Source organism: Sorex fumeus, unplaced genomic scaffold (genome assembly GCF_029834395.1).
Source record: "Sorex fumeus unplaced genomic scaffold, SorFum_2.1 ptg000006l, whole genome shotgun sequence".
Taxonomy (NCBI): Eukaryota; Metazoa; Chordata; class Mammalia; order Eulipotyphla; family Soricidae; genus Sorex; species Sorex fumeus.
This window is the reverse complement of record NW_026606063.1, coordinates 17252269-17264965: the sequence shown is the minus strand read 5'-3', so window position 1 is coordinate 17264965 and position 12697 is coordinate 17252269. Positions and strand designations below refer to the sequence as shown.

At 39.3% G+C, this 12697-nt stretch overlaps 1 protein-coding gene across 1 annotated transcript in view; it reads right to left on the bottom strand.

Moving 5' to 3' along the window:
- The window catches only part of WDR35 (WD repeat domain 35), a 63691-nt gene that overhangs the window by 1367 nt on the left and 49627 nt on the right, over positions 1–12697 (bottom strand). The window contains exons 22-26 of the mRNA XM_056123261.1: positions 9513–9623; positions 8477–8641; positions 6506–6646; positions 5809–5965; positions 81–321 (exon numbers count right to left, since the gene is read on the bottom strand). Of these exons, the coding sequence (XP_055979236.1) occupies positions 81–321; positions 5809–5965; positions 6506–6646; positions 8477–8641; positions 9513–9623 (815 nt within the window). The remainder of the gene's footprint in view (positions 1–80; positions 322–5808; positions 5966–6505; positions 6647–8476; positions 8642–9512; positions 9624–12697) is intronic.

The following is a 12697-nucleotide window of genomic DNA, read 5'->3' as shown; positions in this document are numbered from 1 at the left end:
TAATGTTAAGTCTCAAAATCGAGTGTACATATAGAAATCCGCATCCTTAATAAAGTCAAATAACATCTAATTTTAATTACCCTTCGAGAAAGCTGTCCAGTTCTGATTTTCTGTTGTCTTTTGGCATGTGTTTGGTGAAGATTTCCATAGCAAGATCTTCATACTGCTGTTTCTGTTCAAAACTCAGGCTCTCTAAAGATTCAAGCTTTACGAAAGCTTTAGAACAAGTCCCAAAGGCTCTACTGGTACACGCACAAAGTGCTAACAAAGAGTAGATCTCAACAGCAGGGATGATGTCTTCATAGTCTCTTAGGTGAAGAGCTAAGAGAGAGGCAATTTGGATTTTGAAAAGTAATCATGGTATCATGAACATGAATGGTACAGAATCTACATTAAATTGCATTAGTTTAACCTATATAAACTCTAGCAAACTGAAAGGAAACAGGGCCCAGAAAGAGAGCTCTGTGGCAAAGGTGTTTACCTTGCACACAGCCAACCTGGGTTCAATATCTGTCACCCTGTATGGTCCCCTCAGCCCTGCCAGGAGTGATCCCTGCGCACAGAGCTAGGAGTAATCCCTGAGCACTGCAAGGTGTGGCCCCAAAATAAAAGAAAATATTGAAAGAAAACAATGGTGGGAGAAGTTTGATTAATCGGCAGCTAACCACTCAGTTTCTTTAAAATAATATCTACCAAATGATGTACAAAACTATGCCTCTTGGAAATGAATACTAGATCAAAATGCCTGGGGTAGAAATACATACCTTTTGTTCTATAAAAATATTAGAAATTTCTGTGGCATTCCAGTAAAGGTAGATTAATTTTATACTGTTAGTCATAATTTTCAAAATAGCATCACATTCCTTTTTTGTTAAAAAATTTTAAAAGCAAAATAGTATGAAATCATATTTTCTCTTTGTATTTCTTTGAGCAGATAATTGCTTTTTTAATTTGGCTTATGAAACAACAGTACTTTGGGGGGAAAAAAAGAAGCAAAAATGAATCTTTAAGTTGTCAGTACAGATCATTTATTTTGACAGCTACTGTATCTTATTTCAGTCTTTCTAAACTAGAGGCATAATATCTGTCTTAAGAATTCTCTGTAGAATCAGCATCAGATTTGGAACTGAACTGCATATTTTTCTACTCTACAATTCATAATTTAAAAAGTTTTATAGTATAATATTTAACTTTTCATAAATCGTTTTAAAATAATAATGTTGAATATTATATAATTAGATTCCTATAAATTGGTTTTGAGGTCAAGTATTCACGATAGTGTTCTGAGAAAAAATTTATGAAAAGTATATTCATGTATAATAAAGAAAATGCTCTTATTTCACATTTAGAGCATAAAGGCTTCACAGGCAAAAATTTACAGAGCATATGTTTCAGATCATTTTATCACCAAAATAAAAAATAATGAATCATATGGATAGCTTTACCCAGTAACTAATGGCAAGTTAAAGTTCTAATTTATCTTATATTAAGTTGAGAAATGATTTATAAATTATATAAAACACTATTTTAAACATTCTCTAGTCTATCAGATGTTAATTAGTTACCATCAGGGGAAGGTTGGTTATAAAGTAAGCATAGCTCAGAGAGCCAGATGAGGCACGTGGCTGGCATATGCAGGGCCCAGGGTTGTCCACACACTCCATGGCCTCCCAAGCCACCATCAAGAAGAGCCCTGGTGGTCCTCTGTCCCTGTACCACTGGACAGAGCCAAAAAGGAAAAGAAAAAAAACTGTACAATATTATGATAAGAAAAACAGCATTAGAAACCAGCTGCAAAAATAAATAAAGTATACATAGAGGGCTGGAATGATAGCACAGCAGCTAAGGCATTTGCCTTGCATGTGGCTGACCTGGCCGACCCGGGTTCAATTCCTTAGCCCCTCTCAGAGAGTCCAGCAAGCTACCAAGAGTATCTGAGTATCTCGCCCACACGGCAAAGCCTGGCAAGCTACCCGTGATGTATTCAATATGCCAAAAACAGTAACAACAAGTCTCAAAATTTGTTGAGACATTACTGGTGCCCGCTTGAGCAAATCAATGAACAATGGGAGGACAGTGCTACAGAGTACAAAGAAAAACTACAGAATTTTAGAACCAAAACAATTGGTGTTTCCAGAAGAGAAAATTAATATTGTAAATTATCAAAGACCCCAATGTTCTTATAGTAAACTAATGCAGTTCAAAATTCAGTGGGAGTAAACCAAAAGCCCCACCCTCAAAAAAAGTTCAGTTAACAATGAACAAAAAAATGTTCAATGAATGCCCAGATTGTTTTCTCATAAAGGAGGGGAGCCGACCTTCCATGTTTTCCAAGAGAAAGCAAGGTCCATGAGAGAGCATCACTGATGTAGACAGGCATAAATCGAAAGTAATAGTCTCCGAAGGCATTAAGAATATGAATAAATTTAGTTTCGTGAAAGTACAATTTCAATCTCTGAAGAGATACGCTTTCATGAGTGAGTCTAGGATAACTATGAGGTTAGAAGAAAACATAACATATAATAAGCTTGAAGTGGAGGACTTCTGATCATGATCCCAAAGCAAATATACAAAAGACAGCTTGATAGGACCATATCAGAAAAACACTAGGAGGGGCTGGAGCGATACTACAGCGGGTAGGGGGGTTGCCTCGCATGCAACCATCCCCGGCACCTCATACAGTCTCCCCCAAGCCGCCAGGAGAGATTCCTGAGCAGAGCCAGGAGCAAGCCCTGAACACAGCCTGCTGTGGCCTCCCTCCAAAACAAAAAAACAAACAAAACACGAGGAGTATCTTCCCTCTGGGTCCCATTTCTGGAGGGTTCACAGTGTTCAAGCATCCTAATCCATATATTTTCTTTTCACAAATTTCTCGATGAATTCTGAAAGCAACCCTATGAAGGAGACTCTAAACCCACATTTGACACAAAAGAAGCTGATGCTCAGGAAGGCCCTGGGACTATAAAATAGAAATGCCAAGAAAATCCACAACTATTGGCAGAGAGATTTATCAGGCAATCCTTAAAGAGCTCTTATTAAAAGAAGAAAAGAAAGAAAAATCATTCCAATGGCATTCTAGAAACGCTCCAATAGAACTATTTCTCTGCAAAACTTTTTTTTGGGTGTTAGGCCACACCCAGTGGTGCTCAGGGGTCACTCTGCTCAGTGTTCAGGGGGTCAAGCAGTGATAACCTCCACAGGCAAAAAAAAGCTCAGGGTGCTGGGCCCTCTCCCCAGGCCTGCAGGGCCATGCCATTACAGTGGAGATTGGTCATGTGTTCGGTTTACGGTGCACACCGGTAAGGAGTAATTTCAGGGGGTAATTTCAGTGACCCGACTTGTGCGACAGGAAGGCTGGGATGGATAATGACAGTGCCTGTGGCACTGCCAAGGCCCGTCTGATTGTTTGCGGGCCACACAGGTGGTGCCCTTGGAGTCTCTGTGGGCGCTGCTCCCCGGCCACCTGGACTGGATGACCTGTGAGAACGTTCCAGGGGATCATAAAGGTGAAAGCTCCAAATGCCAAATTCAAACAACGGCAATGGACTGAGGCCAGGGTACCTAATGTTTCCCTGAGAACAAGTAGAGATTAACAGTGATGACTGACCATTAGGACTAGAGCGATAGCACAGCGGTAGGGCATTTGCCTTGCACGCGGCCAACATGGCCGACCCGAGTTCGATTCCTCCACCCCTCTCGGAGAGCCCGGCAAGCTACCGAGAGTATCTCGCCCGCACGGCAGAGCCTGGCAAGCTCCCCATGACGTATTCCATATGCCAAACACAGTAACAACAAGTCTCATGATGGAGACGTTACTGGGCCCGCTCGAGCAAATCAATGAACAACGGGAGGACCGTGACCGTGACTGACCATTGGCCGGGTATGGGGATGCAGGCTGCCTGCAGAAACCTTGAAGGAGAATAAGCTTTGTTTCTGTTTGGGGGGCTTAGAGACTCTCGTGCCCGCCTAAAGCAGCATTTTGACATGCGACCATTAACCTTCCCTTTCTCCTCCCCTTACCACAGGCCCTTGTCCTACCTGACCTCCATTCCTTCTGCCTCTACCTAATTGTTGCATGCTTTGAATAAACTTGTCTATTGGCCATCAGTCAGTACTCTGTGTCTGTGATCGTCAGTCACAGGCTGCATTGGATTTGGCTCCTGGTTCCAGGACACCTGTGCTGTGGGACAGCATAGGGCTCAGGGGTTACTCCTGGCTTGGCACTCAGGAGTCACTCTTGGTGGACTCCAGGAACTGTATGCAATGCTGGGGATGAAACCCAGTTTCAGCTCCATGCAAGGCAGGCACCCGACCAGCTGTGCAATCACTTCGGTCCCCTCCGAGGCCCATCTGAAAGGACTTTTAATGATATCATTTATGTGCTTTGACTTATAATTATACTCCTTTGGAGTACAATGCAGAAATGAAGATCTTGATAGTACACATAAAAACCTTCTGCAAAAAGAAATTCGACAAATTATGGCATATACCTCAGCTGACTTTCTTTCTTTGTTTCTGTTTGGGGGGCTTAGAGACTCTCGTGCCCGCCTAAAGCAGCATTTTGACATGCGACCATTAACCTTCCCTTTCTCCTCCCCTTACCACAGGCCCTTGTCCTACCTGACCTCCATTCCTTCTGCCTCTACCTAATTGTTGCATGCTTTGAATAAACTTGTCTATTGGCCATCAGTCAGTACTCTGTGTCTGTGATCGTCAGTCACAGGCTGCATTGGATTTGGCTCCTGGTTCCAGGACACCTGTGCTGTGGGACAGCATAGGGCTCAGGGGTTACTCCTGGCTTGGCACTCAGGAGTCACTCTTGGTGGACTCCAGGAACTGTATGCAATGCTGGGGATGAAACCCAGTTTCAGCTCCATGCAAGGCAGGCACCCGACCAGCTGTGCAATCACTTCGGTCCCCTCCGAGGCCCATCTGAAAGGACTTTTAATGATATCATTTATGTGCTTTGACTTATAATTATACTCCTTTGGAGTACAATGCAGAAATGAAGATCTTGATAGTACACATAAAAACCTTCTGCAAAAAGAAATTCGACAAATTATGGCATATACCTCAGCAAATTATACAGCGTATTAAAAATTATGACATAGACCTGTGTATATCAATGTGGGAAAAGTATGAGGATGAAAATCAAGCTCCTGATCACATCTCTTGCATAATATTAAGCTAATGCATATAATTTTATACATAGAGAAATTTCCGCAAGGAAGGTCACTGAATTAGCAGTCATGATCTCTGAATTCTGTGATCATTTTATAAATTATCTGATAATTTTTCTTTGTATTTTGATTTCATTTTTCTTTGTATTTTGGAGGAAGTCAAAATTGTTCCATAAGTGTTATTTTTACATTTTAAAAGAGGAAATATGTTACAGAAATCTATGTTAAATTTTTCTATGTTATAGAAATCTATTAATATAAAAATATTTTGTATCATATTATTGTTTTTACAATACACCTGTACATGGAATGTTGTACTCCCAATATTATATAAAAATATATCTACAAATGCATTGCATTGTACGTTCACATATGTGAAAAGACTATGACTAGTAAATCTTCCAATTAATAGAGAAGTCTATAAATGGTTTTTTATATCTCAAATTTTGGATCTTTCTATGAACTAATTATATGCAGCATATGTCAAACAAAATAAATCCATAAAAATATATATATGAAAGTGAAATTATAATGATATACATAAATGTAAAAGTGAAATTACTATAAAAGCAATAGGAGCTATTCCTTCACAGTCAACTAATCTACATCAGTTCTGGGATATGCCCACCTGTCTTCAATGCAGTGTCACTGTTTCCCTCATAGAGCTGCCTCTGGGCCAGGATAAAGAAGTGGTAAGCTTCAGCCCCTCTCCAAGGGTTATCTGTGAACCGACTACTGGTAGACAGGACTTCCTCTTCCAGCAATCCAGCCAAGGCGGAAGTGGCCTAGAAGCAGAATGGGCCCGTGTTTGTGTCAGCATGAAAGAACAGGGAGAGTGGGGTGGGAGGGTAATTGGGGACATTGGACAAACAAACCTGGGACCATACTTGGTGCCTGGGATCAAACCTAGGTCAGTGGCATGCAAAGCAAATGCCATAATCGCTGTACTATTGCTCTGGCCCCATTAGGAAAGTTTATAAAACTCACTGATTAGAAAGGGCTCACCGGGGCCAGGATGATAGCAGTGGTAGAATGACAGCACAGTGAGTAGGGCATTTGTCTTGCACACGACTGAGCCGCGTTCAATCCTCAGCATCCCGAGTTCTGTCAGGGATATTTCTGAGGGGAGAGCCAGGAGTAACCCCTGAGCATAGCCAGGTCTGGCCCCAAAAGAAAAAGAAAAAGTTTCCACTCATTGTTTTGCTCATATTTTAAAGAAATAAAAGCAAAGGAGTAGATTAAAGGGCATGTCCATACAGAAGAATGATTTTTTTAAAATCCTTAAATTTTCAGACATTTTCATGTTTTTCAATGTTGCGCCTTACCTCAGAATTCTTTCCTTTAACTTTTCCTCGTTGGGCATTCTTCATTTGTTCATGGTACTGCTCTATAAGTAAAGCTGACAGCACATAGAGCTTCTTGACACGCAAAGGTTTAGTTCTTTTCTTTGCCTCTTCATCTGCAATCTTAAAACAGTTAAAGAATCAGGGTGATGACATTTCTTAGTTATTTGTAAAAATATAATCATTCCTGAAACTGGATCTCTAAATCAAAAGGAAAATCAATAAAACAGAATATAAATGCCACCCATTTATGGTGTTTTAAAACCCAATTTCCTCTTCCTTAGTACATGGTTAATTTTCTTAATATTTAAGTCATAGATTAGAATTTGTAACAAGATTAGAAAAAAAAACAGATACTAACAAATAACTAAGTCAAAATGAAGGAAGATCAAATTTCATTATTTGCTTATAAATGGATGGACACGGAGAGTATCATGCTGAATTAAATGAGTAGGAATGCAAGAGACTGACATTTTATATGTGGGATATAACATTCATTTGTGTTTATATAAAAAAACATAGTATGAGACTATTATCCAAGGACAGGAAAAAAAAGGAGGAAGGAGGAGGGGAGAGGAGGGGGGAGAGGGCAAGGGGGAAGGGGAAGGAGGGGAAATGAGGGAGAAGAAGAAGAAGAAAAAGGGGAAGAAGGAGGATAAGGAAGAGGAGTAGAGGAGAGAGGGTGAAGGGGGAGAAGGAGGAGGAGAAGAGGAGGAGAAAGAGGAGGAGGAGGAGAAGGAGGAGGAAAGAAGGGAAGAGGAGAGGTAGGGAGAGGAAGATGAAGAAAGGAGGGGGAGGAGAGAAGGGGAGGGGAGAGGGAGGGAGAGGGAGATGATGAAGAAGAGAAAAGTAGAAGAGGAAGAAAAGGAGGAGGAGGAGGAAAAGAAGAAGGGAAGGGGGAGGGAGAGGGAGAGGAAGAAAGAAGAAGAGGAAGAGAAAGAGGAAGAGGGGGAGGAGGGGGGAGGAGGAAGAGGAGGGAAGGGGAGGGAGAGGAAGAGGAGGAGGAGGAGGAGGAAGAAGAAGAAGAAGAAGAAGAAGAAGAAGAAGAAGAAGAGGAAGAAGAAAAAGAAGAAGGTGGTAGAAGAGGAGGAGGAGGAGAATAAGAGAAGGGGGAGTGGAGAAGGAGGGAGAGGGAGAATAAGAAGGAAGAAGAAAGAAGAAGAGGAGGAGGAAGAGCAGGAGAAGGAGGAGGAGGAAGAGGAGGAGCAGGAGGAGAAGTGCCTGCCAGGGGTGAGGGGGATGGGGCAAGAGGGAAACTGAGGACACTAGTATTAGGAAATGTACACTGGGAAAGGGACAGGTATTGTAATATAGTACGATTGAAACCCAATCATGAACAACTTTATAACAGTATCTCACAGTGATTCAATTAAAAAATAAGCTATTCAAAAAAATTTTAATTAAAAAAATAGAAAATGAAGGAAGCAAGTATTTTCTATATCAAAGAAATTTTTAAAAATAATGTTTCAAATACACAGAGATTCTGCCCTTCACCATGCATATTCTTTAGAAATTTACATTTATTTAAACCATTCTGAAGTACATCTTCCTTTGTCATTAAAGAGAAAAAGACCATATTAGACTATAGCCTGGTAGTCATCTTCCCTCCAAACATGAAATTATAATATCTTTAAAACTGTGCATTTAAAAGGACTCACAATTCTATTATTAGTTTTTCTTAGTTCCTTATTTTATTTTTAGTTCCTTTTTTTTTAGTCCCCTTCTGGTCCCTGAAAATTCTGTAGTTCTTTGTTAATTTCAGTATTAAGACACAATTAGGCTCAATGAGATGCTAGTCATTACTTAGCTATAACACATATTTCGAGTCATAACAAAGTCGAATTTAGTACAAAGAAATATTAGCTTCCAAAGAAAGTTAAAAACTTTCTTTTATATATTAGAAAATACTGGCAACTAGACCAAACCAAATACTTACCAAGAATATGACATTACCTTAAACATCAGTTTAGCGGCATCATAAAAGTAATTGGCTTTCCGATACAGTTCTATAGCATCAAGAGTTTTATTCTTTTCCAATAAATGAGATGCATATCTAGCTAACAGTGATCCAATTTCTTTCATACTATGACTTTTAGCCAATTCAACAGCCTTATTCCACTAAGAGAAAATATACCAAACAGTAATAAGTGATTAAAAAAATCACAAAATAAAGTTTTAAATCTATAATAATATCTCAAAATTAAAAACTGGTACATGTTTTTAAAAATCACCTAAAATCAGGGCAACTCTAGCTTTTATAAATTAACCATGTGTCAAAATGATTAAATATCAGAACTTGATTTATTTAAGAAGTTCATCTGAAAAGGAAAGCTTCAAAGTTTACAGTCACCTTAATCTTATAATTCTAGTTTTGCATAAACTATGAGAAAAATAAGATATATCTGTTTATAACAAAGCAAGCTATACAATTTCATATGGAAAGAGTATCATATTTAACAGCTATTTTTACAAAACACATAGAAATGTTATATAAGACATGTTAATATTAAAAAGAACACATTGATAGTCAAAAACTTCTATAATTCTGACCTTTAATTTCTCTTGAATTCCAGACCTTACAACTATTAATACACGTTTTCTATACAGGGAAAGGAAAATAGATTTGCCAACATAAATATTGATAAAGTAACTCAATCCCTTCCTCTTGCAATGACCATTAACTGATCCTGCTCTGGAAACAAACCCAATACTAATAAAGTACAGAAAATTGTGAAATTACTTCCAGACAAAAAGCATCAGCCTATTCATGCTCCCATCTTGAGTTAATTATATGGGGGGGGGGGAGGGGGGGGTCACCTCTAACAGTAGCACTTCAAGACGAAAGAGTAAACTCTACCATTTCTTTGGTGCTCAACTAAGTGAGATACTTTTACTTATTTGGCACCTTTTCACAAAATCCTCAAGTCCTCCCACCCTTATGTCAGCAAGGGTCTTTAAAGGACGACCCCTGAAGGTTTCTGTTCCTTACTTGGTTGAGATGCACGCAGGTGTCTACTGCTGCCTTCGGTTGGCTACACTTCAAAAATGCAGTCACTGCTTGCTCACACATTCCAACTCTCACAAACATTTGTGCTATTTCCTGGAAGGACAGAATAATTCTATCAGGTTCCACAGACCAATGACATCACTTATATTTTAATTTTCAACACTTTGTAGGGGGAAAAATATTGAAATTACTGGTGGTTACAGTTGGTTTTCTCCTAAACAGGTATTGGACAGATCCTACAAACCAGAAAGGACATTATAACATCACCTTCTGTGAAGCCTGAGAAATAGTACAGCAGGGTGGGCACTTGCCTTGCACGTGGCTGACACAGAACCTATCCCTGGAATCCCAAATGGTCCCCCGAGCACCACAGGAGTAATTTCTGAGTACAGTTCCAGGAATAAACCCTGGACAGTGCCCAGTGTGGCCCCAAAACAAAACAAAACAAAATTATAATAAATAAATCACCACCTTCTATAAAATCGGTGCTTCACTGGTTTATGCTTTGGACCTGATTTTTAACCAAAATCTATTCTAAAGATACTGTTCTCCTTCATAGCTTCAGTTCTATAGTTAGTTTGCAGAAATTTCAAGTTCTAAAAACAAACCCCAAACTAGTCTAGTGGGTCAAAAATAATTGAAAGCAATTGATTACCTCAATGTTAATGATTAATTAGAGACATCCACAGAACTCTCAGATACCTCTACAGAGAAATGCCCTGGGCACTAGAGTTCACCCTTCACTGGTCCAGAAAGTTAGACTCAAATCCTGGCTCCCTTGGAGGTTTCAGCAGGAAGGGGCAATAGCAAAAACCCATCAGACCTGGGTGATGAGCCACATGCTCCACTTCAAAAAATATCTTTCTTTTCCCTTTAGCAGCACCTTACAGGCCATAGTTTTTCTCCCCACCCTCACCTCTATAACTGTTGGGTTAAACAGCATAAAGGTATGTTTTATATCAAACTAGTCTTGTTAAAATAATGCTTAAATTTTTCTGATTATAAAGTAATCAATATTCTTTGGTTGAAAAAGGTGTAAGACACGAAAAAATTAAAGTTATTATCATATTAGGAGATGCAGAGAAAGTATTTGATAAGACCCAACACCCATTTGTGATTAAATAACTCTCATTGAAATGATGGTAGAAGCTTTCCTCAGTATAGTTAAAGTCATTTACCATTAACCCACAGAGAACATCATATTCAGTGGTGAAGAATTGAAAGCCTTCCTTCTAAGATCACATACAAGACAAATTTTCTCACTCTCAAACTATTACTTAGTAAAGTACTGGGAATAGGATTAGCTAATAGCAATTAGGCAAAGGAAATATATTAAGGCATCCAGATAGGAAAAGAAGAAATCAAACTATCACTATTTACAGATGACAAAAACTTAGAATAACAGTAACAACTCTATAAAAAAGCTCCTAGAAACAATAAACTTGTACAGTACAGTGGTAGGCTATAAAAATAGCCACAAATCCACAGCATTTCTACATACAATGAAACAGAAAAGAGAAAATTTTTTTAAAAATTCATCCATTAAAAAAAAGCCAACGGGCTGGAGCAATAGCACAGCAGGTAGGGAGTTTGCCTTGTACACGACCGACCCGGGTTCAATTCCCAGCATCCCATATGGTCCCCTGAGCACTGCCAGGAGTAATTCCTGAGTGCATGAACCAGGAGTAACCCCTGTGCATCACTGGGTGTGACACAAAAAGAAAAAAAAAAAGCCAAGTGCCCAGGAATCAGCTTAACAAAAGTGAAAGACTCATACAAAGAAAACTATAAATCAATAATAAAAGAAATACATAAGGAAATGGAAACACGACCCCTATCCATGGATTAGAAGGATTAAAATTATCAAAATGACAATCCAACCCAAAGAACATACAAATTCAGTGTCATCCCTCTAAAATTACCCATGACACTTTTTGTAAAGACACAGACCAAATGCTGTTGAAACATATGGAGCAATAAGCTACTCCCCAGCCTTAACCCCTCAGCTCCCCATCTCTAGAATAGCAAAGGCAATCCTAGGAAAAGTAGTCTCCCATCTTTTCTTCTCCTGACTAAATTATACCATTAAGCTACAGCAATCAAGAGTGTGTGATACTGGAACCAAAAACACAATCTCAGAACAACAGAGTTTAATTGAGAACCCAGTCACAAATTCTCAGGTATATGAATAGCTAGCGAATCTTGGACATAGGATCAACAAGTGTGAAGTGGAGCAAGGAAAGACTCTTCAAGAAAAGAGGAAAACTGGTTGATCACATGTTAAAATGTGAACTCGGACCTCTCTCTCACACCATGCAAAATGTCAATTCAAAATAGATAAAAAAAAAAAAACCTTTATACAAGATCTGAACCCATAAGCTACACTTATATGAGAAAATAAAAAGGCAGAACTCTTTAACATTGAATCTAAGAGATATTTTTGATGATTCAATGCCACTGGCCAAGCAAACAAAAGCAAGGATAAATAAATGGAATTACATGAAACTAAGAAGTTTGTGCCATGAAAAAGAAATGATGATCACTGGGGAACATAAAGCAACAAAAAGTGAGACTAACACCCAGGAATGGCTGAGATTAGTAACAGAAATTTTGTTCCATGACTTGAAGGCCAGCCACATGTGCTGGGTGAAAAGGAAGCTCAGATAGAGAAGAGAGCACCAAATAAAGGGTGTTGTGAGGACCCTCCCAGGGTGGGAGAAGCATGCTAAAAGTAGTCTATAGACCAAACATGATTGCCACTCAATGTCTCTCTTGCGAAACACAAGACCCAAAAGGAGAGAGAGAGAGAGAACAAAAGGGAAGGCCCTACCACAGAGGCAGGGTGGGATGGGGGGATGGGGGGTGGGAGAGATGCTGGGACCCGTGGTGGTGGAGGATGGGCACTGGTGAAGGGATGGGTACTTGATCATTGTAACACTGAAACCCAAGCACAAAAATTTGTAAGTCTATAACTGTACCTCATGGTGTTTCACTAATAAAAAAAAAATAAAATAAAATAAAAAAGAAATGATGACCAGAATAAAAGAAAAAAAAGACCCACAGACTGGAAGAAAATATTTACCCACCACTCATCTGACAAAGGGTTAATATCTGAGGTATATAAAGCACTTATGGTGGTGGGAATGTGTACCAGTGAAGGGATGGGT